Genomic DNA, 27,613 nt, shown 5'->3' on the forward strand with positions numbered 1-27,613 from the left:
TTTGACCATAGAGGAAGAATCTCCATTGGTGCCCGGGGGAACCAATTAGCCCCCTAACAACCACAATAGTAACCCTGTAGGTTCCAAAAATAGCTTCTCAGTGATGGGACATTATGATTTTCTAGGATTGTAGGAGACTCTGGGACTAAACTGGCCACTAGAGGTTTCACATCAAACCTCTAGTGGTTTGATGTGAAAATAACATGTGAAATGACATATTCATGTCTTAATAATTTGACACATAAGTCGCTCCAGAGTATCAGTCGCACCCCCGGCCAAACTATGAAAAAAATTGCGACTTATAGTCCGGAAAATACGGTATTTCCGTATTTATTGAAAACATTCACACTTTCCTGTAACCTGATGATAAGCTGTCCACTGTAGCAACCGCTGTCCCTGAAAGGGTTAAATATGGCATTATGAATAGCCTAGCCAAGAAATAGAGCCTTTAATTGAAGTGAAAGTGACCTCAATGCTTGTCCCGGTGTCACAGCTGTCCCCTGAGATCGAGGGGGAAACTAATGAAATTGTAAAACGACCCTCTTATCTAAAGCAGATTCAGTAATTACCTTGGCCATCTTCATTTCGTTCCTAATTGAAGGTCTTCCCTTGCGTTCCCCACGACCGTAGCAAAACCAGATACACAATGCAGGTAACAGAATCAGAGAGCCTCTGGGAAGTTTTCAGCTAATTTCAAGGTTACTTTGCAAAGTCTATTAAACTCAAACCGGGCTTAATGATGGCAAGTGTCTGTGAAACTTATTTGGTTCATTTGTGTGATATAAATATATATGAAGCCAAGATTCCGAGGTCACTTAATATCGTCGTTTCTCTCACAGTTTCGACTTTGGCTGCTGGGTCTGGGTTTCAGCCTTGCATACGGCAGCATGTTCACCAAAATCTGGTGGGTCCACACCGTCTTCACCAAGAAGGATGAGAAGAAGGATAAGAAGAAGGTAATTGTGAAAGGGAAGCCATGGCTGGGATTGGCTGCACATGTGTTGCAGGGGAAGTTAAGTCTCGCCCAAGCTCCTCCGCCGAGCAGCGGCATTCAGTTTTATTTAATCATCTCCTTCAAGGGCAAGCTCCCTCGACAGAGATGATTTACAAGTCAACTGTTATCTTTTTACCTTTACTCACACTCCACTTATACAATTGGCACACGATTTGCCCTTGAGCGTTCTCTGTCATCTATTCGTCCTTCTGCCAAGCCAACAAACTCTTCCAATTGGTCCCAACGGCCACATCCTCGTTCCATCTCACGGCGATATTCGCCGTTGATGAGAATATCTTCGAGGATGATCCTGCTGTGACTCGAGAGCAAGACTCCTCTCAGCGAAGAGATGCGGCGCCTTGCTGAATATTTATGAATAGCCTTCGCTTTCTATTACTGAGCTTTGACAAAACTCATGGAGTTTACATTAATACACTTCTGTCTCACGCTCCAATTGCTGCAAACACGGGAGGAAATGCCCATTGCATCGCCGTACGTATTTAATAAATAAATAATCGAATCAGCTGCAATTTCATTTGATGGCGCTGCCGTTTATTTAGGTCGTGACTTTAACCCTTTCATGCGACCTGTAACTTTATAACACGATAAGCTGATTCAATGAAGTACATATTTGTCCGACCACTTTATTTATTTATTTTTTTACTCAACATGGTTGGCAGGTCTTAAAACATTCAACAAAAAATAAATAAAAAAACGTACATCACAACAGTCACACGTTGACTACTGAGCAAACTAAATTTACCGCAACACCGATTGGACAAGCAATGTCATGTGATCATCTGCAGCCAGCGATGGTCAAGTGGGCGTGAGTTTGCGAGGTTTCACTCTGAAACAGATTACACAGAGTAAATATGGGATAACAGAATTAGATTTATTCCAACAGTCGGCTGTGTCTTAACTTCCATGGTGGAATCTTCGTCAAACCCCTGAGACCGATTCATCGAACCCCAGGTTAAGAACCACTGCACTAATCTTTTGGACAAAGTCAAATATTATGATCCAAAATGATTGTGACCGATCCGATGAGCGAAGTTTCGGCAAAAAAAATACACATGTGATTTCCATAAATACATGGAGTGTTTAAGAGGTGACTCAAAATGCATCCACTGTACTTCATACACTTGATAGATTTGTCGCCCATGTTTTTTTTTTTTTTTTTTTATAAACTAGGAACGTACAGTATTTTGAACATTTAGTGGTTGTATATTTCTTTTTTCCTTTCACCTTGTTGGGGTAGAAGCTGTGCTAGGTTTATGTTTAAAGATGCGCCATCTATATGTGTTGTAGCGCTGAATGATTTTTTTTTTAATAATCTAGTTGCGATCACTCCTCCCCCTCTAAATATCGCAATTAAGATATTTTTAAAATCTGCTCTTCCCATGTATTTTTTTTAAACAAAGACGAGAAATAAATTAACCTGCATTGCAATAAAGTATATCTAATTCATGCAATAAATGTTTTGGTATGATAGGATCGGCTTACACTAAAGCAAAGGCAAATGAACCACCAACTGATTCTCAGTCTTTTATATGACATACTTTCAAGAAACCCGCAACAAAATTTTTATGAACTTTTATTCGACACTCAGCAGTGAGTACTGATCATTTTAGGTGATGACATCATTGTCAGAGCGCAATCTCTCAAACTGATGGACAGCTCTGGTCGGTCTAATACTTTCAAAATCCTGGTTGTCTTTGTGTTAGCACAACAGGCCCTATTTTCATTCCCGGCGCAAGTCTAGCACAAAGGGCAGTGTGTGTTTCTGCGTGGAGTTTGCGTCTTTTGGTATTTCGTTCGACTTGTGCACAGGTAGAACATAATGGGGTATTTGCACCGTTGGGCGCCATTATGGGATGGAACGTAGGTGAGTCCACACGTAATGGCATCCCATATTTGTATTAAAATCAGAGCGGGAAATGACATTGCAGAAACAGATATAAACTCACTGGGGTCCATGCATAATATTGGCACGTAAACTGCAAGATCTCCCATTGCGGATGATGTTGTCGCTCGTGCATGTTGGATACCGCATTGCACCCATGCCCAGTGCAAGGGTGTGGGTGTAGATTTGTTTCTACGCCAAGCGTACGGGCACCTGCCGACAAAAAAAAAGGGCCCAACCATACGATAACAGCGACTTGCAACAGCAGCTTGTGTCGCAACTGATCCTCAATATCCACTGATTTCATTTTTTTTCCGATCTGCATAACCAGAGACCTTGATCATGTCAAGCAATGCACCAAATCAATCCCCACTTTATTAAATTGGACCTGATCCAAGAAAATCATTCTATTCTTAATCACAGTACCATAAAGCAACACCTGTTTTTCCTGTGGAAAAATCCGGTCGGGTGTGCATTCCCATTTGAATGTCTTTTTGTCTCGTTGCTGTCATGGCTCAGTGCTTTGAGGGCAGATAGAATTGGCTTCAGTTAGTGATGGATCATTGTTTCTGGAGCAGCTCTGGCGGCTCTGTTTGTGGCTTCAGAAATCCCTCTTTCACAACATCAGATAAAAGAGAGCGAGAGAGAGAGAATTTGTGCCTTTTCCTGACCCTTGCTGTGTCCCCGCAGCACCTGGAGCCATGGAAACTCTACGCAACTCTCGGCGTCCTGCTTGGCATCGACTTCTTGTCTCTCATGATCTGGCAGATTGTGGATCCGTTACATATCACGGTGGAGGTAACTGTATGTTTATCAAGACATCATGCAATCTGTTGTAGATGTGAGCAAGAAAACAACAACTCGTCGTTTCAAAAAAAAAAATACAATACAATATTCATGTCTGATGATGATGTTGTCGGCATGTGCACAGAAGTTCACCCGAGAAGCCCCAAAAGGAGACCTGGATGTTTTAATCCAACCATTATTGGAGCACTGCAGCTCGGAAAAAATGAACACCTGGCTAGGTAGGTTGAAAAACAAGACATTTCTGACTTTTGGAACTGAACCGAACGGAACAGACTACAATGGACAGCTTATCATCTTACAGGTCACAGGTCATTATTGGTGCATGAAAGGGTTAAAGTGACCTCACATTCCCCGTCATGATTAATGGATGGAACGGTTCACATTTGCTGCCTTTCTTAATCGTCTCTCTCACTTCTGCCCTCATTGGAAGAGTGCAGAGGGAATGCTGGCCTGACGTTTGAAGTCGACTAGCTCCTTCGCAGTTTTAAGTGAGCATTCTAAATGTACAGCGAAAAAAATTCACTGCCGTTGATATTCTCTGGCAATTAAATACAGTATCCAGTTTATTAGTTTATCCAATTATTGTTTTGATATTTGCAGTATATGCTCCCAAATCTGGCTGGTTAAAAATGTATTTCTTTGGACCTTTTGATGAACACTGAAAAATCTCAAAACCACACACACACACACACACACACACACTAAAAGGATATTGTAGTTAGTGTTAACAACATCGGGATTCTCATAAAAGATTCACATTAATGAGGAGTTTCACTCTGGGCAATTTTTTTTTCTGTTCTAGTAATTGGACGAGGGAACCAGTGCTTGAATCTGTGTTCTTTAAATTGGACTGTTCTTGTGTCGATGTCTGAGTGAACAAAGAATTGGCTCTGAAATGCTTTTTCCATTTTTCATTTTGCCAAGCTCTTGAAGTTGAAGGGATTGTCATAACATGGTCTAGTTTATTTATAAATGAAGAGCCAAAGCCCTAGATCGTGACGGTGCTGCTGTAGAATCAGTACGATGCCAGGGTACAATTTTAAAAGCTATAGTATCCTATGTATGTTTTCCCCTCAGGCTCATGGAATGGAGATGAATATGAACAGCACACACATAATGCATATGATGCTCTCATGACACTGTTGACATTCATTATTTCCATGCAGTGCTGGCGAAGCTACTTTCAAACGTAAAATATCACTTCTGTCGTTATATTATAGTGTTAACATTTCAGAATTACCGTATTTTCCGCACTATAAGGCGCACCTAAAAGCATTCAATTTTCTCAAAAGCCGACAGCGTGCATGTGTCTAAAATAAAGAGAGTGTAACTCTCTTTATATTCCCCATTGAATTATTTCCCTGTTAGTGGTCCTATGCCATCCAGTGGCGATTATTAGCAGGAACCACTTGTAACCTCAAAGAGTTCTGCCCGACACTAATTGAGAAACACAATTAGCGTTCGCCAACACACACTCAAACAAATAGACAATTACTTTGTGAGCTCTGAATATCAAAAGCATATTTAACTACTGACTAAACTGAAGGGCGGCCCGGTAGTCCAGTGGTTAGCACGTTGGTTTCACAGTGTGGAGGTACCGGGTTTGATTCCAGCTCCGGCCTCTCTGTGTGAAGTTTGCATGTTCTCCCCGGGCCTGCGTGGGTTTTCTCCGGGTGCTCCGGTTTCCTCCCACATTCCAAAAACATGCGTGGCAGGCTGATTGAACACTCTAAATTGTCCCTAGGTGTGAGTGTGAGTGCGAATGGTTGTTCGTTTCGGTGTGCCCTGCGATTGGCTGGCAACCGATTCAGGGTGTCCCCCGCCTAATGCCCGAAGACAGCTGGGATAGGCTCCAGCGCCCCCCGCGACCCTAATGAGGGTTAAGCGGCTCGGAAGATGAATGAATGAATAAATGAAGGAAGAAGGAGACAAGCAAGACTTCTCAGGCTGTTTGTGGATGTGAGCCCATGAGGCTTTTTGTTTTATCAATTGTCTACTTTTGTCTTTCATTTATTGTTTTGCAATGTCATTTATATTCATATGTTTCATGTCCATGTTTGTGACCAGTTCTCAATGTTACAGCTGAAGCGGTTGTGAAACCTCTATCTAAATAAAGCTGTATTGTATTGTATTCCCTTTAGCATAGCACCATCTAGTGGATGCATAGCGCAACCACAGCCACGATCATAGTTTCTATTTTATGCGCCTTATAATGCTGTGCACCCTATAAACGAAAACAGTTCTAACCCTGGAGAACCCAAGAACCCTTTCTTCTTTGGAAAATGATAAATTATACTGTACATTAAATAACTGATACATGTTCAGTTATTTACTGAAGTTATTCATAATAACTCAGTTATTGCCAAATCTGACCCCATGGGTTCTCAAGGGTTAAAATAGGCCATTCATTGAAGGTGCACGTTATAATCCGAAGCACCTGATAGTGCAGAAAATACAGTTTTCTATGTTGCTCTTTAGTTACCTGTACTTTTCTTATCACAGCCGAGTGATGGGCAGCCACCAGCCGATGGCAGGACACATGTGGACAAACCGCTACATTCATACACCGGGGATGTGTCGAGTGATAATAAACCTAACGTACATGTTTTGGGAATGTGGGAGGATGTCGAAAAATGCAGGGGAAAAAAAACACCTAACTGAGTCCTGCCATTGTGTTACTCCAAAACTTCTCTTAACCTCATGCACTGTAAAACCCATACTGTGTTTTCTCTCCATTTTTCTGTCCAGGTGTGGTGTACGGTTACAAAGGCTTACTGCTGCTGCTCGGTATCTTCCTGGCTTACGAAACCAAGTCTATCTCCACTGAGAAAATCAACGACCACCGAGCTGTGGGCATGGCCATTTATAATGTTGCCGTGAGTGCCACGAACAGAATACATCACATGAAACCAATCATATTAAATGTGCACAGTCGTATGGTCATCCTCATAAAAGATTGTTCTTAGGTGTCATCTTGGGCTCACAATGTCAAAATATGGACAGCATGATTAAGACGACTGATGAAATTTGACTTCTCATTGAGCCAGGATTGGATGCTATGGATGTTATGATTTTAACCCTTTCAGGGATAGCGGTTACTACAGTCGACACCTTATCATGTTGTCAGGTTACAGGGTGCAGAGAAGGGTTTAGCCGTTAAGCTCCTTGTTTGAGAACAGAAAGTTCAGCCAAATATGAGATATTAAAGGGTACATCATGCTTTTCAACGCTTCGACAAGGTGAAATTAAGATCACCTGGAAAGCTAGATAGACATAACTCTTCATGAGCTAAATGTGTTTCAGTCGCTTGTCAGATCTGCATAAGTCTGAAGACTTGGTCTTACACTCCACTCCTCTGTCAAGTTAACCAAGTGAATATTTCCCTTCCTTGATTATGTCCGTGTCATCTGGAATCTGGATTTTTTTACTACAGATGGCCCCTTTGACAACGTTTCTTGAATTCACAACAGAGAAAATCACAGTAACCCAAATTGGGTGACATTGCGAACCCAACGCTCGGTCCAAACGAGACAGATTCAGTGCTGTGTTATATAAAATCAGGTCGCTTGAGCCCCTCCTTCGATATCACTCTTACATCTCTTATCCATTGAAATGGTAAGTCCATGCAATTTCTGCCTCTTGTTTTCCACAGAAATTGTCTTTTCACGTGTTAGAAACGTTGAGTTCTTCAATTTCCTTCATCCTGTTAAGACCAGTGATATAAATGGAATTTCACTGGCAAACATTTTGGTGGGAGGTGGAAGTAGCGAAAGGCAGCCCGGTAGTTGAGTGGTTAGCCCGTCGGCCTCACAGTGCAGAGGTACCGGGTTCGATTCCAGCTCCGTCCTTCCTGTGTAGAGTTTGCATGTTCTCCCCAGGCCTGCGCAGGTTTTCTCCGGGTACTCCGGTTTCCTCGCACATTCCAAAAACGTGCATGGCAGGCTGAGTGAACACTCGAAATTGTCCCTAGGAGAGCACAAATGGTGGACGACTGGTTAACGCGTCGGCCTCACAGTGCAGAGGTGTGTAGAGTTTGCTTATTCTCCCCGTGGGTTTTCTCCGGTTTCCTCCCACATTCCAAAAACATGCGTGGCAGGTTAATAGAACACTCTAAATTGTCCCTAGGTGTGATTGTGAGCACATATGGTTGTTCGTCTCTGTGTGCCCTGCGATTGGCTGGCAACCGGTTTAGGGTGTACCCGGCCTACTGCCCGAAGACAGTTTGGATCGGCTCCAGCATGCCCCTCGGATCAGAAAATAGATGGATGGATGGATGGATGGATGGATGGATGGAAATAGCGAAAAATGATCTCGAATGATAGAAGTACAACAGACGATGATGATTTGAATTCTTTTCAATCTCTTTACTCACATAGGTTAATCCATTTTTTAAATTCAATCGCATCAACCGGTTACATGCAGCATCTACTGAAGTGCCCAGCAAGTGTCAATCTCGAAACTATCATTACGCAAATAGAAGTTGCTGTTGGAGTAAAAACCTTTTCTTGTTTATTCGCTTATAAATTATTTCATTTGGGCCAGGAGTATTAATTGAAGCCGACATGGTTGACGATGCCTTTGACTACAGATTGGTGATGGGTGACCAGATTGTTGGATTCAAAGAGATGAAGTGGAATGAAATAGATGAGTTCCATACAAGTGGTGGACAGGATTTTGTTCGTCTGCTGTTATTTGCACGTACAGAACAACCGGATTGCTCCTGCTGCTGCTGGTAAAGTGCATTCATTCCCTTTATTTGCCCTTCTGAATGGGCTTTTTTTTCTTTTTTTAGCTTTGGTACAGGGCTGACTGACTGTCGATCGATGTCTATCGATTTTTTACCTCAGCTACGCCTTTCTTATGTCCCCCACCTCCAAGAAGCCCATCCCGGGCTTCATCCCATTTCATCTTCTCCACCTGTCATCTCGTCGTGTAATTGTCCTTTTGTCCGTATTTGCTTGCAGCGCTATTTTAATTATGTCATTGTCATGAGGGGGCGTTATGGTTAGAGGACCCAAAAAAAGCAGACAGGCAGGAGAAGCAGGGTGTACTGAGCAAAATGTATTCACAAAAACACAAACTGAGGTTCACTAGAAAAAATTAATCCAAAAACACAAAGTCCTGGAAACCAAAGTAACAAAGAAAGAAAGACCCATGACAGAAGCACAATGATCCGAACCCCGAGTGAAATGAAAATAATTAATGACCAACAGGTGCGACGACAGAGGACAAGCCCTCCAATGGCACCTGTTAGCCAGAAACGTAACGAAACCATGAGCGTTGTTGCTGACAGTCAAGCACCCTCCCGAAACGTTTTGTTCGCAACTTTTCTCCTTTCTGCTCTTAGTTTTGAGATTAATTGAGTGAACAACATATCGTCAGTCGCGGTTCTTGGGGAGAGGCGATGGGAAACAGCCAATTGTACCCGCACACTTTACAATGCTCCATTATACATTATTAGGGGTGTGCATCCCTCCAATTAAAGACGTGTCGATACATATCTCGATACACTGGATGCAATACGATTCGAGGAACGATTCCATTCGGGTCGATTCGTTGGGATTCTGATACGGTTCAATATGATGTGGCTCATTTTGAGAGGGTATGATGCAATCAGTGCCGAGTTGTCATTTTCATACAAATGAATAAAGTTGTCACTATTGTAAGTGTCGCATTCAGGCGGAAAGAAACCATCTCGCTCAATTTTATACGTATCTCGATATACTTCACAGTCAAACAATTCGGTCGGTTGGATTTGATGCACCCGCATCAAAACTGTGTTCCGGATTCAAATCATAATCATCAAATGTTGACATGTGTTGCAAAAGACGATGATGTCGATACCGAATATACTCTGTTCCTCCTTCTGATTTTGTGTCGTCGGTGTTTACAAAGTACACGATGCAGTGATGTGAATTTAACCCAAATTCATGTATGCTGTCGTTCAAACGATTGTCACACACTGCCACTTATAAAACATAAAAATTGGTGAATAAAACTCTCCCCTTACAGCGGGTGACAAGACTGCTTCAGCCACCCGTATTTGGAAAGTGAGTGGGTTCCTGACACATCAAGTGGTGGGCTTTCACTTCTGTTCTGATGTTTGCTCGATGTTTACCGCATCGACGTGGCGTTATTTCTGCCTGAGTCGTTTTAACCATTGGATAGAAAAATCTCATGGGTCCGGTTTGATGGATAGATTTTTTACGTGAGTGGCCTCTGAGTAATTGCATTTCGGCCCTGGAGCAGATTACGCCCCGTGTCTTTTTCCGAAGTTTCTTGTCGACGAGCCTGCAATCGCACAGCGAAGGAAACGGCAAAGGCAGCTCTCCCGACACTGTTGTTATGGTGTTAAGTCAATTAGCTCGACAACACACAAACTTGTTGTGCAACAAAGAACATTGGGAAGGATTTTTATCCATCCATCCATCCATCCATCATCTACCGCTTATCCGGGGCCGGGTCGCGGGGTCAACAGCATTAGCAGGGAAGCCCAGACTTCCCTCTCCCTAGCTACTTCTTCCAGCTCTCCCCGGGGGATCCCGAGTCGTTCCCAGGCCAGCTGGGTGACATAGTCTCTCCAGCGTGTCCTGGGTCTTCCTCTGGGTCTCCTCCCGGTGGGACATGACCGGAACACCTCACCGGGGAGGCGCTCAGGAGGCATCCGAATCAGATGCCCAAGCCACCTCATCTGGCTCCTCTCGATGTGGAGGAGAAGCGGCTCGACTCTGAGCCCCTCCCGGATGACTGAGCTTCTCACCTTATCTCTAAGGGAGAGCCCGGACACCCTGCGGAGAAAACTCATTTCAGCCGCTTGTATCCGGGATCTCGTTCTTTCGGTCACGACCCATAGCTCGTGACCAAAGGTGAGGGTTGGGACGTAGATCGACCGGTAAATTGAGAGCTTCGCCTTTTGGCTCAGCTCCTTCTTCACCACGACAGACCGATACAACGTCCAGCAGACGCTGCACCGATCCGCCTGTCGATCTCCCGCTCCCTCCTACCCCCACTCGTGAACAAGACCCCAAGATACTTGAACTCCTCCACTTGGGGTAAGATCTCCTCCCCGACCCGGAGGGGGCACTCCACCCTTTTCCGACTGAGGACCATGGTTTCAGATTTGGAGGTGCTGATTTTCATCCCAACCGCTTCACACTCGGCTGCGAAACGCTCCAGTGAGAGTTGGAGAGCCCCGTTTGAAGGAGCCAACAGCACCACATCATCTGCAAAAAGCAGGGATGAAATACTGAGGCCCCCAAAACGGACCCCCTCAACGCTTCGGCTGCGCCTAGAAATTCTGTCCATAAAGGTTATGAACAGAATCGGTGACAAAGGGCAGCCTTGGCGGAGTCCTACCTCCACTGGAAACGATTCCGACTTACTGCCGGCAATGCGAACCAAACTCTGACATCGGTGGTATAGTGACCGAACAGCCCGTATCAGGGGGTTCGGTACCCCATACCCACGAAGCACCCCCCACAGAACTCCCCGAGGGACACGGTCAAACGCCTTCTCCAAGTCCACAAAACACATGTAGACTGGTTGGGTGAATTCCCACATACCCTCGAGGACCCTGCTAAGGGTGTAGAGCTGGTCCACTGTTCCACGGCCGGGACGAAAACCACACTGCTCCTCCTCAATCTGAGGCTCGACTTCCTGACGGACCCTCCTCTCCAGCACCCCTGAATAGACCTTACCAGGGAGGCTGAGGAGTGTGATCCCTCTGTAGTTGGAACACACCCTCCGGTCCCCCTTTTTAAAAAGAGGGACTATCACCCCGGTCTGCCAATCCAGAGGCACTCTCCCTGTTGTCCACGCGATGTTGCAGAGGCGTGTCAACCAGGACAGCCCCACAACATCCAGAGCCTTGAGGAACTCCGGGCGGATCTCATCCACCCCTGGGGCCTTGCCACCAAGGAGCTTTTTAACCACATCGGTGACTTCAACCACAGAGATAGGAGAGCCCATCTCAGAGTCCCCGGGCTCTGCTTCCTCCAAGGAAGGCGTGTTGGTGGAGTTGAGGAGGTCTTCGAAGTACTCTGCCCACCGGTTCACAACGTCCCGAGTCGAAGTCAGCAGCGCCCCATCCCCACTGTACACAGTGTTAGTGGTGCACTGCTTCCCCCTCCTGAGACGTCGGATGGTGGACCAGAATTTCCTCGAAGCCGTCCGGAAGTCGGCTTCCATGGCCTCACCGAACTCTTCCCACGCTCGGGTTTTTGCCTCGGCGACCACCGAAGCCGCGGCCCGCTTGGCCAATCGATACCCGTCAGCTGCCTCTGGGGTCCCACAGGCCATAAAGGCTTGATAGGACTCCTTCTTCAGCTTGACGGCATCCCTTACTGCTGGTGTCCACCAGCGAGTACGGGGGTTGCCGCCACGACAGGCACCAACCACCTTACGGCCACAACTCAGATTGGCCGCCTCAACAATAGAGGCACGGAACACGGTCCACCCGCTCAATGTCCCCCGCCTTCCCCGGAACATGGGAAAAGCTCTGTCGGAGGTGGGAGTTGAAACTCCTTCTGACAGGGGATTCCGCCAGACGCTCCCAACAAACCCTCACTATACGTTAGGGTCTGCCAGGACGGACCGGCATCTTCCCCCACCATCGGAGCCTACTCACCACCAGGTGGTGATCAGTTGACAGCCCCGCCCCTCTCTTCACCCGAGTGTCCAGAACATGCGGCCGCAAATCCGATGATACAACAACAAAGTCGATCATCGAACTGCGACCTAGGGTGTCCTGGTGCCAAGTGCACATATGGACACCCTTATGTTTGAACAAGGTGTTCGTTATGGACAATCCGTGACGAGCACAGAAGTCCAATAACAAAACACCACTCGGGTTCAGATCGGGGGGGCCGTTCCTCCCAATCACGCCCCTCCAGGTCTCACTGTCATTGCCCACGTGAGCATTGAAGTCCCCCAGCAGAACAAGGGAGTCCCCAGCAGGAGTACTCTCCAGCACACCCTCCAAGGACTCCAAAAAGGGTGGGTATGCTGAGCTGCTGTTTGGTGCATATGCACAAACAACAGTCAGGACCCGTCCCCCCACCCGCAGGCGGAGGGAGGCAACCCTCTCGTCTACCGGTGTGAACCCCAATGTACAGGCACTGAGCCGGGGGGCAATGAGTATGCCCACACCTGCTCTGCGCCTCTCACCGTGAGCAACTCCAGAGTGGAAGAGAGTCCAACCCCTCTCGAGAGAACTGGTACCAGAACCCAGGCTGTGTGTGGAGGCAAGTCCGACTATATCCAGTCGGAAATTCTCTGCCTCACACACCAGCTCGGGCTCCTTCCCTGCCAGAGAGGTGACATTCCATGTCCCAAGAGCTAGCTTCTGCAGCCGAGGATCGGACCACCAGGGTCCCCGCCTTTGGCTGCCGCCCAGCTCACATTGCACCCGACCCCTTTGGCCCCTCTCATGGGTGGTGAGCCCATGGGAAGGGGGACCCACGTTGCCTCTTCGGGCTGTGCCCGGCCGGGCCCCATGGGTGTAGGCCCGGCCACCAGGCGCTTGCCAACGAGCCCCACCTCCAGGCCTGGCTCCAGAGGGGGGCCCCGGTGACCCGCGTCCGGGCAAGGGAAACCTTGGTCCATATATTTTGCTCATCATAAGGGGTCTTTGAGCCGTGCTTTGTCTGGCCCCTCACCTAGAACCTGTTTGCCATGGGTGACCCTGCCAGGGGCATAAAGCCCCAGACAACTTAGCTTCTAGGATCATTGGGACACACAAACCCCTCCACCACGGTAAGGTGACGACTCACGGAGGGGTAGGATTTTTATTTTATTTATTTTTGTTAAGGTAGAATAAAATGAGCTATTTGGTGACACAAAATAATGTCTGTCTGTAACTGTGTCAATTACTCGTTTACTCGCTCGCCATATTGTTCCATTTTCATCTTCTAAAAGGACAATGCTGCTATTGCAAATTGAAAAATGTCAGTATTCACGAATCACTATAAGTACATAATCAACATTGTGTGGAAAAACTGAATTGGTACAATTGCTCAAATGGCACAGAACCAATTCACGGCCTTCCCACAAATCCAATTTACTGTATTTTCCGTACTATAAGGCGCACCTGCAGGACATGTATGATGGCTGTAAAACTGTGGTGAGGTGTGTTGAAGGTGTGATGGAGGAATTCAAGGTGGAGGTGGGACTTCACCAGGGGTCAGGTCTGAGCCCCTTTTTATTCCCTATGGTGATGGACAGGCTGACAGACGAGGTTCGACAGGAATGGACTATGATGTTTGTAGATGACATAGTCATCTGTGGTGAGAGCAGGGAATGGGTGGAGGAGAAGCTAGAGAGGTGGAGGTTTGCCCTGGAAAGAAGAAGAATGCAGGTCAGTCGCAGCAAGACGGAGTACATGTGTGTGAATGAGAGGGACCCAAGTACAAGAGTGAGGTTACAGGGAGAAGAGATAAAGAAGGTGGAGGATTTTAACTACTTTGGAGTCAACTGTCCAGGGCAATGGAGAGTGCAGAAAAGAGATGAAGAAGCGTGTACAGGCAGGCTGGAACGGCTGGTGAAAAGTGTCAGGTGTGATTTGCGAGTGAAGAGTTTCAGCTAAGATGAAAGGAAAGGTGTATAAAATTGCGGTGATGCCATCCATGCTGTTTGGACTTGAGACAGTGCCAGTGAAGAAAAGACAGGAGGCAGAGCTGAAGGGAGCAGAGATGAAGATGTTGAGGTTCTCTTTGGGAGTGGCCAGGTTGGATAGGATCAAGAATGACTACATCAGAGGGACAATGCATGTTAGAGGTTTTGGAGAGAAAGTCAGAGAGGCCAGACTGAGATGGTTTGGACATGTTCAGAAGAGAGAGAGTGAATTTATCGGGAGAAGGATGGCAAGTCTTGAATTGCCAGACAGGAGACCGAGAGGAAGACCAAAGAGGTGGTTTATGGATGTAGCGAAAGAGGACATGAAGGTAGCTTGAGTGATAGAAGAGGATGCACAAAATAGGGTTAGATGGAGGCAAGTGGTTCGCTGTACCGACCCCTGAAGGGAAAAGCCGAAAGGAAAAGAAGAAGAAGAAGAAGGCGGCGCACCTGAAAGCATTCTGTTTTCTCAAAAGCCGGCGGTGCGCCTTATAATCCAGTGCACCTTACATCTGGATCAATATTCAGAATTTTTGAACGTAGTATTTTCAATGTTGTGTAAAGCGCTTTGTTACAGCTGCAGCGGTTGTGAAGGCTCCAAATCAGTGGTTCTTAACCTTTTTAGAGGTCCCGAACCCAATCAGTTCATATGTTCATTCGCCGAACCCTTCATTAGTGAAAAACAAAAATATTACTTTTTACAAATTCAAGACCGAAAAAAACGCATTTATTAAAAACTGAAAAAAAGTAAATAAAAATTCAAGACATCAGTTTTTTTTGTTTTTTAAATTGTATGACGTACCATCAGGACAGTCACATATACTGAGCAAACTAGATTTCCCGCAGCACTGATTGGACAGCAACATAATGTGATCATCTGCAGCCAGTGACGGCCAAGCGGGCGTGTCATAACTAATTGACATGTTGCGTCGGGTTTGTCAGAAGCTCCGTCAAACCCCTCAGACCGATTCACCGAACCCCTGGGGTTCGATCCAACCCAGGCTAAGAACCACTACTCTAAATTAATAAAGCTGTATTATATTCCCTTTAGCACATCTAGTGGATGCATGGCGTAACTGCAGCCACTATTGTCGCTTCTATTCTATGCGCCTTATTCTGCGGTGCGCCCTAAAATAGGACCTTCATTGTAGGTGCGCCTTAGACTCCGGGGCACCTTATAGTGCGGAAAATACGGTACTTTCCTGGTTTCTCACACCAACCCCCCCTTCCCCAGAATGAATAAGGCGCATCCGATGCCAATGAATGACTTTGATTGTGAAGCCACACACAAACACAAATCAACTCCTTATGTTGATCAACAAAAACAGTTCTGTCTACAATGCCTACACGTCCTAACAATGTCTTATCTATCGACACTTTTCCTCAGGTGCTTTGTTTGATCACAGCCCCCGTCACCATGATCCTGTCCTCTCAGCAGGACGCCTCATTCGCCTTTGCCTCCCTGGCCATCGTTTTTTCGGTCTACATCACCCTGGTGGTTCTATTTGTTCCTAAGGTAAAAAAACAAGAACACATCGCTGTTATTTGTCACACCTTTCGCGCAGATTTAAACAGCAGTCAAAATATCTTTCAGAAACGGTCTTCTACATTATCTGATCTGCTACAATCCCATAATGACCTGGACATTGTCCCTGTCTTACTGTGCATGTAGATGCGACGTCTGATCACACGAGGTGAATGGCAATCCGACGCCCAGGAGACCATGAAGACGGGTTCCTCCATGAACAACAATGATGAGGAGAAATCCAGGCAGCTGGAGAGAGAGAACAAGGAGCTCCAGAAGATAATCCAGGAAGTGAGCCAAATTTTTTTCTTTCATTCCCTCGCCACCCTATTGTCAACTGGAATAAATAGGTAGATGTGTTGTTTTTCTAACGCGACCGATTTGGAACTTGTGAACATCTGAGCCATTTTGGTACAAAACTTACAAAGCACCCTAAGCCAGCTGTCCCCAACCTTTGTTGCCCCACGGACCGGTTTCATGCCAGACAATATTTTCAGGGACCGGCCAAGAAGGGGTGACAGATAAATACAACAAAATAATATAATATGACGTGCAGGAAAACTATGGTATTTTCGAAACATGAATCATGACAAAAGGAACGGCTGATCTGGCCGCAACACTCTCTGATCGTGATGGTAACGTTTAACCCCGCCTTCAATGTAAGATACAAAGTGCAAGAAAAATACGACTCACCGTCGCCGCATATTATGCAGAGTGGGCTTGACGCGTGGGAATCTCCCTTTGAGATAAATCCGTACTTGATGTAGGACTCCGGATATTTTTCTTGAAAGTCGTAGGCTCCCTCTTCTGTCTCCTGGCTGGGCAGTTTCCCCTTCCCAAAGACGTTTGTTTTTTACTCTGTTTGCAAGCTCTTTGGTTTGATTTTAGCGGTAACCTATCACATGACCGAGAAGCGCGCCTTGACCTGCGTCAAGAGGGACATACTATAGACGGATGTAACGGAGGATCCGGTAAATTTCCGGAATAAAATTGTCACGTTGAGCCCGAGGCGATGAGAAATCGCCTCGTGCACAACAGAAAAAACGAGGTGGATCCCAGGAAAAGCAGACAACGAAAAGATCTTGTGAGAAACAAAAGGGGTTTTAATAAAGAACAAAAGGAGCCCGAACAGGGAGAACGGTAACAGAAAACGCTGGTCAAATAAGGACCAGGAAAAAATAAGGAAGACAACCGAAAACGCTCGCGAAACGATAAAGGGCGAGGAACTACCGAGATAGGAGAACCGATGATAACAATTTGGTCACAATATGAAGTACGCGAAGATTGAGGCCGTAAGGCAATAGGGCAGCGAGAAATTGTCAAGCGACGAGAATAGCGAATAGAGAGCAATGGCACGGTAAGGAATTCTCCGGCAGTGAGATGACTGCCGGAGTCGCTTAATAAAGGCAGGTAATCAGCCCGAAATAACGGGCAGGTGTGCCGAACAGGCGGAGGGAAAAACCCGCCACCTGCTGGCGAGCACGCGACGTGACAGTACCCCCCCCTCAATGGACGCCTCCCGGCGGACTACCCGGTTTGGACGGATGAGCAGTGTGGAAGTCGCGCAGAAGGGACGGGTCAAGGATCCAGGAGCGAGGCACCCATTGCCGCTCCTCCGGCCCGTAGCCCTCCCAATCGACCAGGTACTGGAAGCCCTTGCCCCTGCGCCGAGAGTCCAGGATGGCACGAACCGTGTACACTGGGTCCCCGTCGACCACCCGCGGGGGCGGCGGCGGAGCGGGAGGGGGCGCCAAGGCGCTGGAAGACACAGGCTTGAGCAGGGAGACGTGGAACACGGGGTGGACCTTCATGGAGGCCGGCAGCCGGAGCCTGACCGCGACGGGGCTGATGACGGCCTCGACCTCGAACGGGCCAGCGAATCGGGGCCCCAGTTTGGCAGACGAGCCGGCCAGGCGAAGATCCCTCGTAGCCAGCCACACCTTCTCTCCCACCGCATATGAGGGCGCCGGGCGCCGACGACGATCAGCGATCTGCCGGTTCCGGGACGCAGTGCGGGACAACGCAGCCCGGGCCTCCCTCCACACGTGATGGGCCCGCTTAAGGTGGTGCTGCACGGAAGGGACCTCCACCTGCCCCTCCTGGGACGGGAACAGCGGTGGCTGGTAACCGTAGGCCGTCATGAACGGCGATCTGCCTGTAGCGGAGGAGACGAGAGTGTTGTGGGCATATTCCACCCAGGGCAGGTGGTCGGCCCAGGATGCCGGACGGTGGAGACAAACACAGCGGAGGGCCGCCCCCAGATCCTGGTTGGCGCGCTCAGCCTGTCCATTGGACTGAGGGTGGTATCCCGAGGTCAGGCTGGCCGTAGCTCCGAGGGACCGGCAGAACCGCTTCCAGACGCGGGACACAAACTGGGGCCCCCGATCCGACACGATGTCCGCCGGAATGCCGTGGAGACGGAAGACGTGCCTGATGAGGAGATTGGCGGTCTCCAGCGCCGACGGCAACCTGGACAAGGGCACAAAGTGAGCGGCCTTGGAGAAGCGGTCCACGATCGTGAGCACGACCGTCCGGCCCCGGGAAGGCGGTAGGCCCGTGACGAAGTCCACAGCGATGTGAGACCACGGGCGGGGAGGAATGGGCAGCGGCTGGAGCAGTCCTGCCGGAGGTTGATGTGACGACTTGCCGCAGGCGCAGGAGGTGCAGGCCTTGACAAACTCCGTCGCGTCGCGGCGGAGCTCCGGCCACCAGAAACGCTGGGCGACGAGCTGCACAGTCCGGTTCACCCCGGGATGACACGCCACCTTGGATCCGTGTCCCCACTGCAGGACCTCCGAACGAAGGGCAGGAGGCACGAACAGCCTCCCCGCTGGGCACCCTGCCGGCACCTGCACCCCCACCAGGGCGGACTGGATCCGCTGCTCAACCTCCCACTGGACGGCCCCCACTATGCACTGGGTCGGGAGGATGGTCTCCGGGGAACGGTCCCTCCCCGCAGGTTCGTGGAGCCGGGAAAGGGCGTCAGGCTTAGTGTTCTTAGACCCGGGGGAGTAGGTGAGGACGAAGTCGAACCTGGTGAGGAAGAGGGCCCACCGGGCCTGACGGGCGTTAAGTCTTTTTGCGGAGCGGAGATATGCAAGGTTCTTATGATCTGTGTAAACAGTAAAGGGTTCCTTAGCCCCCTCGAGCCAGTGCCGCCACTCCTGTAAGGCGGTCACCACAGCCAACAGTTCCCGGTTGCCCACGTCGTAGTTGGACTCGGCGGCACTGAGGCGACGGGAGAAGAAGGCGCAGGGGTGCAGCTTCTGGTCGACTGGGGAGCGTTGGGACAGCACCGCACCCACCCCTGAATCCGAGGCGTCCACCTCTACGACGAACGGGTGGTCAGGGTCAGGATGTTGCAGTACCGGGGGACTAGTGAACGCCGCCTTAAGACGAGCGAACGCCGCATCCGCGGCAGGGTCCCACTTAAAAGGGATCTTGACCGAGGTAAGGCGGGTTAGGGGAAGCGCCATCTGGCTGTAACCCCGGATAAAGCGTCTATAGAAGTTGGCGAACCCCAAGAAACGCTGCAGTTCCTTGCGGTTGGACGGGACCGGCCAGTTAGTGACCGCACGCGTCTTAATGGGGTCCGCCCGTAGCTTGCCCTGTTCTATAATGAACCCCAGGAAGGAGATGACGGGAACATGGAACTCACACTTTTCTGCCTTGACGAAGAGCCGGTTCTCGAGCAAACGTTGTAGCACCAGCCGAACATGTCGCCGGTGCTCATGCAGTGAACGAGAAAAAATTAAAATATCGTCAAGATAAACGAAACAGAAGATGTTAATCATGTCCCGGAGCACGTCATTGATGAGGTTCTGGAAGACGGCAGGTGCGTTAGTGAGACCAAAAGGCATCACTAGATATTCGAAATGGCCCAGGGGGGTCTTAAATGCTGTTTTCCACTCGTCCCCCTCACGAATACGGACCAGATGGTAAGCGCTACGTAAATCGAGTTTGGAGAATACCGTGGCAGATTGCAGTGGAGCGAAGGCGGAGTCTATCAGGGGTAAGGGGTATTTGTTCTTTATAGTGATTTCGTTCAACCCCCGATAGTCCACGCAGGGCCGTAGGGACTTATCCTTCTTCCCCACGAAGAAAAAACCCGCCCCTAACGGTGAGCGCGATGGTCTGATGAGACCTGCAGCGAGCGAGCTGTTTATATATTCTGTTAACGCCTCACGCTCGGGCCGGGATACCTGATACAGCCGCGAGGTCGGCAACGGGGCGCCCGCCTGCAGGTCTATCGCGCAATCGTAGGGGCGGTGTGGGGGCAAGGAGCGCGCGCGATCCTCGCTAAAAACCTCCTTAAGATCCCGATAGCACTCCGGCACTCCGTCAAGGCAGATCTCCTCGGGAGGAGTAACGCGTTCGTGCCTCCCGACGGCTGACTGTAGGCAGTGCTGGTAGCAATAATCGCTCCAACTTTCGATAGCGGGGCGCGCCCATGAGATCACCGGGTTATGCGTCTGCAGCCAGGGTAATCCAAGGATGATCGGGGCGTTCCGGGACCGCATAACATAAAAACGGCGATGCTCAATATGATTACCGGATAACAAAAGTTTTAGCGGCTCCGTACGATGTGTTACCACCGCCAGGAGACGCCCATCCAGATCACGCACCCGCTTCGCAACAACCAACTCCTCTAAGAAGCACCCGAGTTCGGACGCGAGATTAGTGTCCATCAAACAGTCATCTGCTCCTGAGTCTACCAGGGCCCGAACCCGTCTTGACCGGGACCCGCCGAATACCTCCGCCTCGAGCTCGAGTCTATTGGGGTGTCCTGGTCGCTTATCGACTCGCCTAGACTCGGAGGGTGACGCGCGAGGTCGTGACTCACAGTAATCGGGAGGAGCGTGGAAAGACGATCCCGGATAGCTGGTTGTGGCGCGGGAGGGTGGTTGTGCGCCGTCAGGTGTAGCATGGTCCCGGCGACGGCGCCTTCCTTCCTCCGCACCACCGTCTTTGCCGCCCAACTGCATCGGCTCCTCCGCGGATGCTGTCTCCCGGCCCCGGGAGTGCTCGCCGTACCCCCGATATTCCTCACGGTACGGGAGACGTCGAGACGGGTACCGATCACCTCCTCGCTCCCGACCCCGTTCCCTCAGGCGATTGTCCATCAGGAGGGAGAGGTCGATCAGCTCCTCCAAGTCGGTGCTGTGATCGCGAGTAGCCAGCTCGTCCTTGAGCTGCGTGTTGAGACCCCGGCGAAACAGTCCACACAGGGCCCGATCGTCGTACCCGCTCTGCGCGGCCAGGATCCGGAACTCGATGGAGTAGTCAGCGACCGAACGCCTTCCCTGCTGCAGGGCGAGCAGCCGCCCCTCCGCCTCTCTGCCCCGCACGGGATGGTGGAACACCCGACGGAAGGCTGCCACGAAATCAGGATAGGAGGTGCGGAGATTCGGCTTAGCGTCGCTGGTCGCGATTGCCCACGATGCCGCCGGACCTGTCAAGAGACTCATGATATAAGCCACCTTGGCGGCGTCAGTGGCATAGGAGGACGGCTGTTGGTCAAAAATGAGCGAGCAGTTGTGTAAAAAGTGTCCACACTGCCCGTGCTCACCCCCGTAACGCGGGGGATGTGGAAGCGAGGGCTCCCTCGATACAGTGGGGTACGAGGAGGGCGCCTCCGGAGTGGTAGGACGAAGACCGGAAGGGTGTCTTCGTTCCTCCACCCGTTTTATGCGAGGTTCGAAATCCTCGAGCCGGTGAGCCAGCATGGAGACCGCGCCGCGGAGTTCCGTAAGGGCTTGGCTGTGCTGGCTCATTTGCTGCTCTTGCCGAGCAAGAGCGGACAAGATTTTTTCGACGTCTGCGGGATCCATGGTGGCCGGAGAATTCTGTCACGTTGAGCCCGAGGCGATGAGAAATCGCCTCGTGCACAACAGAAAAAACGAGGTGGATCCCAGGAAAAGCAGACAACGAAAAGATCTTGTGAGAAACAAAAGGGGTTTTAATAAAGAACAAAAGGAGCCCGAACAGGGAGAACGGTTACAGAAAACGCTGGTCAAATAAGGACCAGGAAAAAATAAGGAAGACAACCGAAAACGCTCGCGAAACGATAAAGGGCGAGGAACTACCGAGATAGGAGAACCGATGATAACAATTTGGTCACAATATGAAGTACGCGAAGATTGAGGCCGTAAGGCAATAGGGCAGCGAGAAATTGTCAAGCGACGAGAATAGCGAATAGAGAGCAATGGCACGGTAAGGAATTCTCCGGCAGTGAGATGACTGCCGGAGTCGCTTAATAAAGGCAGGTAATCAGCCCGAAATAACGGGCAGGTGTGCCGAACAGGCGGAGGGAAAAACCCGCCACCTGCTGGCGAGCACGCGACATGACAAAAATAACATTCAGATTCAGAAATGAATAAAACGGAAGTCATGTAAGTTATTTATTCTTTCTGCGCGGCCCGGTACCGAATGACCCACGGACCGCGGCCCAGGGATTGGGGACCCCTGCCGCAATCACCCCCCCCCCCAAAAAAAAAATTGTTCTGATTTGCGCAACTTCCAAATGCACACATACTACATTGTTGACTAAACTTGAACAACGTAAATCAAGAAGTGTCTCAATTTCCACATGGCGCTACTGGGATCCTATAATTAGCTTTCCTGTCGTATGATACGAGCAACAAATGTTTAGCACGTCTGCCTCACATTTTTTAGGTTCAACTGCAGCAATATGTTCGGTTTATGAATTTTCTTCACACTCGTTCATCGGCATTTTTAATTCTTTTTGTCTGTGAGGCACTTTCTTGTTAATTACGATGTGGAATAAGCTTTGTAATTGCTTATCTCTTTGTGCATCATCGTAAAATGCAATTTCCTCAGATTTTTTTTTTTTTTTAATTGCCCAAAGGTTGGAATGGAAATGGTTGTTGATATATTCCCTGCATTTCACAGGGTCCATTCTATTGTACCCCAGTGAAAATAAATTTTCAAAAATCATGTATAAAATAACAATAACATTTGTCAGTTTGAACATTAAATATTTTGTTTTTGTATTGTATACACGTGAATATCCCGTATATTGAAAGTTCATTAGAATCGATTTTTATGTGTGTATTTTTATTTCTTTATTTATTATTGCCTGTCGTTATTTTTGCTTTTTTTTTTTTTAGCAAAGTTATTGGGACAGCGCCAAACAATGTGACAATGTAACTTTTTTCTTTTTGGCATGAGCACTAAGTGGGCCCGTTGGTCGACTGGTAAGCGTATCGGCCTCACAGTGCAGAGGTGCCGGGTTCGATTCCTGTGTGGAGTTTACATGTTCTCCCCCTGTCTGCGTGGGTTTTCTCCGGGTACCCCGGGTTCCTCCCACATTCCAAAAACATGCATGGCAGATTAATGGAACATTTGAAATTGTCCCAAGGTGTGAGTATGAGCGCAGATGGTTGTTGGTCCCCGGCGATTGGCTGGCAACCAGTTTCGGGTGTCCCCTGCCTACTGCCCGAAGACACCTGAGATAGGCTCCAGCACGCCTCACTGCCCTTGTGGGGATAAGCAGATTATAAAATGGATGGATGAATGGATTCTTTTTGCTCCTCACCCAGCCCATGAGTGCATTTTTCCCAGCGCGGATCAGGGCCAGGGACAAGGAAACAGCCGTGAATAAAACCAAGTATATGGTGCTTTGTAATGAAGTCACTTCCCCAAACAGCAAGTCTCACCTTTGAACACTCTCAGTGAAGATTGGACATGATTTTTCTGTTTTTCAATCTCGTGGCGTCACGTGAGAGCTCTCGGTCTCGCATCAAGCCTCACCTTGCGCGCTCGTGGGCTGTGTCTTGAAGCTGTCCTCGCTTCCTGAGGTGAGACCAAAGCCCTCTGAGAATTAGGGCACCCTTTCATTCTCATGAATACACACAACCGAGGGCTAAAGGGGTGAAACAAGGGCAAAGTGGGAAAATTGGGATGGGCCCTAAATGTATTGGCGGCATGAAGCTTATTAGCCTGTAAAAATCCATAAATTATCCGCATAATTTTTTGGGGGGGACACAAGGTTGAAAATGTGTGGAAAAAAGTCATGGTAGTTGGTTTTTGAAAGCACTCCTGATTTGTTTTAGGTTTTGACCCTAACGCTATTTGATTTCTCATGGAAGCACATTGAGCCAACTGAAATTAGGGTGTGAAAACGTACGTTTGTTTACAATTCTTGATTTATGATAAAAAATGCTCATGTCATCTGCTACTTGGTCTCTTTATGACAAATGGTTTTGTAATTATATTTTTTAAAATAATTTATCAATCACTTCAATGTGCCCTCAGAAAGAAGAACGTGTATCAGAGCTGAGGAACCAGCTGTCTGAGCGACAGGCCCTTCGATCACGGAGAAGACCATCCACCGTCTCCAATCAAAACCATAACACCCCCCCGCTCAGCATCCCACCCACTGACCCCAGATCATTGGCCCCGCCGCCGGGGTACCCTGCGCCCACTTCTGACCTGCATGCGGTCCCTCCATCCTTTGGCAATTCTTCGAGCCTCTACCAGCCCGACAACAAAATCAGCCGCAATAACTGTCACACCAGCCGGCTGCAGATGCTCTACAAATGAGGTGAACGTAAACGGAGTGTTTTCATGAGATTCGTTGTACATGTTGATGGACCTAAATCAGGTACAGCAGGTGTAAAAAGATGCCTCGGACGCGGGACAAAGACACGCGTTGTGTGAAGTGCAATTCTGCATCCGTTATATCCTACTGGTGTGTCATGGAAACTAGGATTTCAGAAAATCGTTCCAACGTTGACTGAGCTTATCCCCCTTCGGAACGGTAATTTTGCTGAGATTTACTCTTTTAGCAAGCCATTCCGGTTTTGGCCCCACTTCTCCATCAGCAAATTTAGCCTTTTCAGGGACAGCGGTTACTACACTGGACAGTTTATCATGTTATTAGGTTACAGGGAGCGTGAAGGCGTTAAATTCCGTGGGGGTTTTTTTGGGGATCATTTGTCGTTTTGGCGCGTCGGTAGCACCAGTCAAAAAATATGGTGCATTTTTTGATGAAGAAAAAAAAAACAACAAGACCTTTAGAGCTTTCACTCGCATCCAAAATCCTTGTTCGCTAATCATGCTGACGGTAGCAAACGAATTCCGTTTGGATTTGAAAGTTCCACTTCGAACTACACATTTTTTTTCTTTTTAGTTTAAAATGGCTTACTTTAACTACAATCCCAAGTGGTGTGGTGGACAAAGGTCGAATCTGTTAGGACTCGGATAAACCGAGTTCGGGGGGATCCAAAAACATAGACAAAAACAAGGTCTCCGAAGGGAAAACGACAATTTAATGTCTCAATCACACCGAAAATAAGGCGAGAACATAAAGCGCTGGTCCACAGTAAGGACCAGGAGGCAAATCCAAACGAGTAACAAAAAGTGCTTGCACAAAAGAGCAAGGAAGAAAAATAAAGACCGCAAAATATGAACGAAAAACAATGTAACACCTGTACACGCACAAAAACCCAGATCATCAAAACAAAACAGTACTTACTCAAAACTGGGTACCGAGAACTATAACGCGAAATCACGACGAGGTCAAAAGCCAATAAGTCAAAGAACAGTGAAGATGCAATGGCAATGGCATAGACAATACTCCCACAACAGGTGATTGGCGGAGGAGTCCTTAAATGCTGAGTCTGAAGATTACAGATTGGCAGCAGGTGTGCTAGAAAGTCCGCTCATGCCACCTGCTGGCCAGACCGCAAAACCGAAACGTGACAGAATCCTGGTCGTTCATTACTCCTTTTGGTTCAATAAATTGTGTAAATCCTCGTTTTTGCAGTTACGGTTTGGGTGCGAGTCCAAGGTCTAATTTTCATACACAGTATTCTAATTGCAACGGAGTAGCAGGACTGGCCAAGCTATGAAGAGAAGCGCAACTTAGAGTCAAAAAAAAAATGCTATTATACCGCCTTCTCACCAAGTTTCACCACCCATGATTTGACAGCTACCTGAAGAGCCGCCATGTTCTTTTGTGGCAAGCGGCAACTACACAACACAGATCATGTCAAAGCCGGGCAAAGACTAGCGTAGCCATCATAGCCACGATAAAAAAAGTTGAGTTTTACCTGTGTGCCAACATACAAAGAAAACAAGTTCATAAGTAATTACAATCAGTAACATCCTATCCATAACTTGATCTGGAGTATCCTTTTCCTCTGGATCTGGAACAAACGTATATGACTAATAACCCATATGCTCATTTGTCGTCATGGCATAATCAATATTTGAAGTTGTAATTTCACCCCCCCCCCCAAAAAAATAATAATAAAATAATAAAAATAACGTACAATGATAACGTGTTTTGGAATATTAACTGCATTATCGGTATGAGCCGTTGTGTTTGTTCCTGAGAAAGCGCGACCCAGACTGAAGTCATCTCATGTGTTTGTTTATTTGCTCATCAACCAAAAACTGTTTCCTGTCAACATTACACATTAGCGCTTCTGTGTTTGAATCGACATTACAGCTTTCCTCCCACATTCCTAAAACGAGAATGTTTGGTGAACTAAAGACTGAATTCTCCTTCGGTGTAAATGTGGCTGTGAAGTGTTGTTTGTCTACAATTGACTGAAAACATTTCAGGGTGACTGGGATAAGACATCATTTTACTCACATTTTGACCTACAAGTATTTCTCCCTATATGTCCCAAATGCTCGTTAAGAGACATTTATTACACACCCAATATATTTTTTCAGACCGTTTTTAAAATGAAGTAAGAGCTTGAGAGGTGATGATTCAATTCAGTTACTATGATGTGACAAGAAACAAATTGGGCAAAAAACTACATTTTCTCTGTGGCTTTGAGCCAACCTCAAAATGGAAGCCAAGCAACGTAACATTTCCAAGAGGATCATATGCGTTTACTAAGGGAAACACCGGGTCGGGGTCCAAAGTATCGAATTGGTATCGGATCAGACGACATTGGTCAAGATTCGTTGGCTCTTCACAAGAGTGCAACAAAATGATCATGCATCCATTTGGCCGTTTTCTGAATTGCTTATCCTCATATTTATTGAACATGGTATTCGAATAAAATAATGAAAAGTAGGGTAGCACTGCCATAGTACAGGAACTAATATTTTTTTTTTGACTTAGTTGTCACTCTGGTATGCCAAAGTCAGGAGACGGTGCTGAAATATCTGCTGATTCAAAGTCATCCCTCATCAGGTGATGATGGAGTCATTGTTTTGGTTTGAATTTGGCTGTATTTTGTTTGCTGATGACTTGATCCTAACGTATCATGGCAGACGGCAAATTTTATATTGATATTGAGTTTCGGTTGAAAGAACAGAGAATCAAAAATGCAAAAATAAAACGAAGCGGCTATACTTTTTACTCTTTAACCCCAATGAGGGACAGCGGTTACCACAGTGGACAGCTTATGTGGTTAGGTTGCAGATTATCATTACCGGTGCATGTTAAGGGTTCCATATCTGCTGAATCCCACGACGTTTGTTTTAACAATGTTGAATTATACAACCACAGTTTTATAGATCATAAAGATGAACCATGTCTTCAATTGTTAGATAAGAGGACCCATTAAAAATTTGGTTTAGTTCCTAAAAAAGGCCATTTGGTGCTAAAATTGGAGAGTTGCATGTCATTTTTGTTTTGTTTTGTATTTTTATGGCAGTTATTGCTTCTTATGGTGCCATGTTGACCCCGTAATATGTAATATTTTCAATCGTAGTGAAACCTTTCTGTCCTTATATTCCCACTATGGTTTACAACCAGACTAAATAAAACCCAAATCAAATGCTC

General features: G+C 47.7%; 1 protein-coding gene across 1 annotated transcript in view; it reads left to right on the forward strand.

The window, feature by feature from the left end:
* The window catches only part of gabbr1b (gamma-aminobutyric acid (GABA) B receptor, 1b), a 176,873-nt gene extending 150,743 nt beyond the window's left edge, over positions 1–26,130 (forward strand). Inside the window, exons 18-24 of the mRNA XM_052071054.1 lie at positions 840–956; positions 3,588–3,695; positions 3,829–3,922; positions 6,453–6,580; positions 15,703–15,831; positions 15,988–16,131; positions 24,118–26,130. Coding sequence (XP_051927014.1) covers positions 840–956; positions 3,588–3,695; positions 3,829–3,922; positions 6,453–6,580; positions 15,703–15,831; positions 15,988–16,131; positions 24,118–24,405 — 1,008 coding nt within the window. The 3' untranslated portion in view covers positions 24,406–26,130. The remainder of the gene's footprint in view (positions 1–839; positions 957–3,587; positions 3,696–3,828; positions 3,923–6,452; positions 6,581–15,702; positions 15,832–15,987; positions 16,132–24,117) is intronic.
* The last annotated feature ends 1,483 nt before the right edge of the window (positions 26,131–27,613 follow it).

Source organism: Hippocampus zosterae, chromosome 7 (assembly GCF_025434085.1).
Source record: "Hippocampus zosterae strain Florida chromosome 7, ASM2543408v3, whole genome shotgun sequence".
Classification (NCBI taxonomy): Eukaryota; Metazoa; Chordata; class Actinopteri; order Syngnathiformes; family Syngnathidae; genus Hippocampus; species Hippocampus zosterae.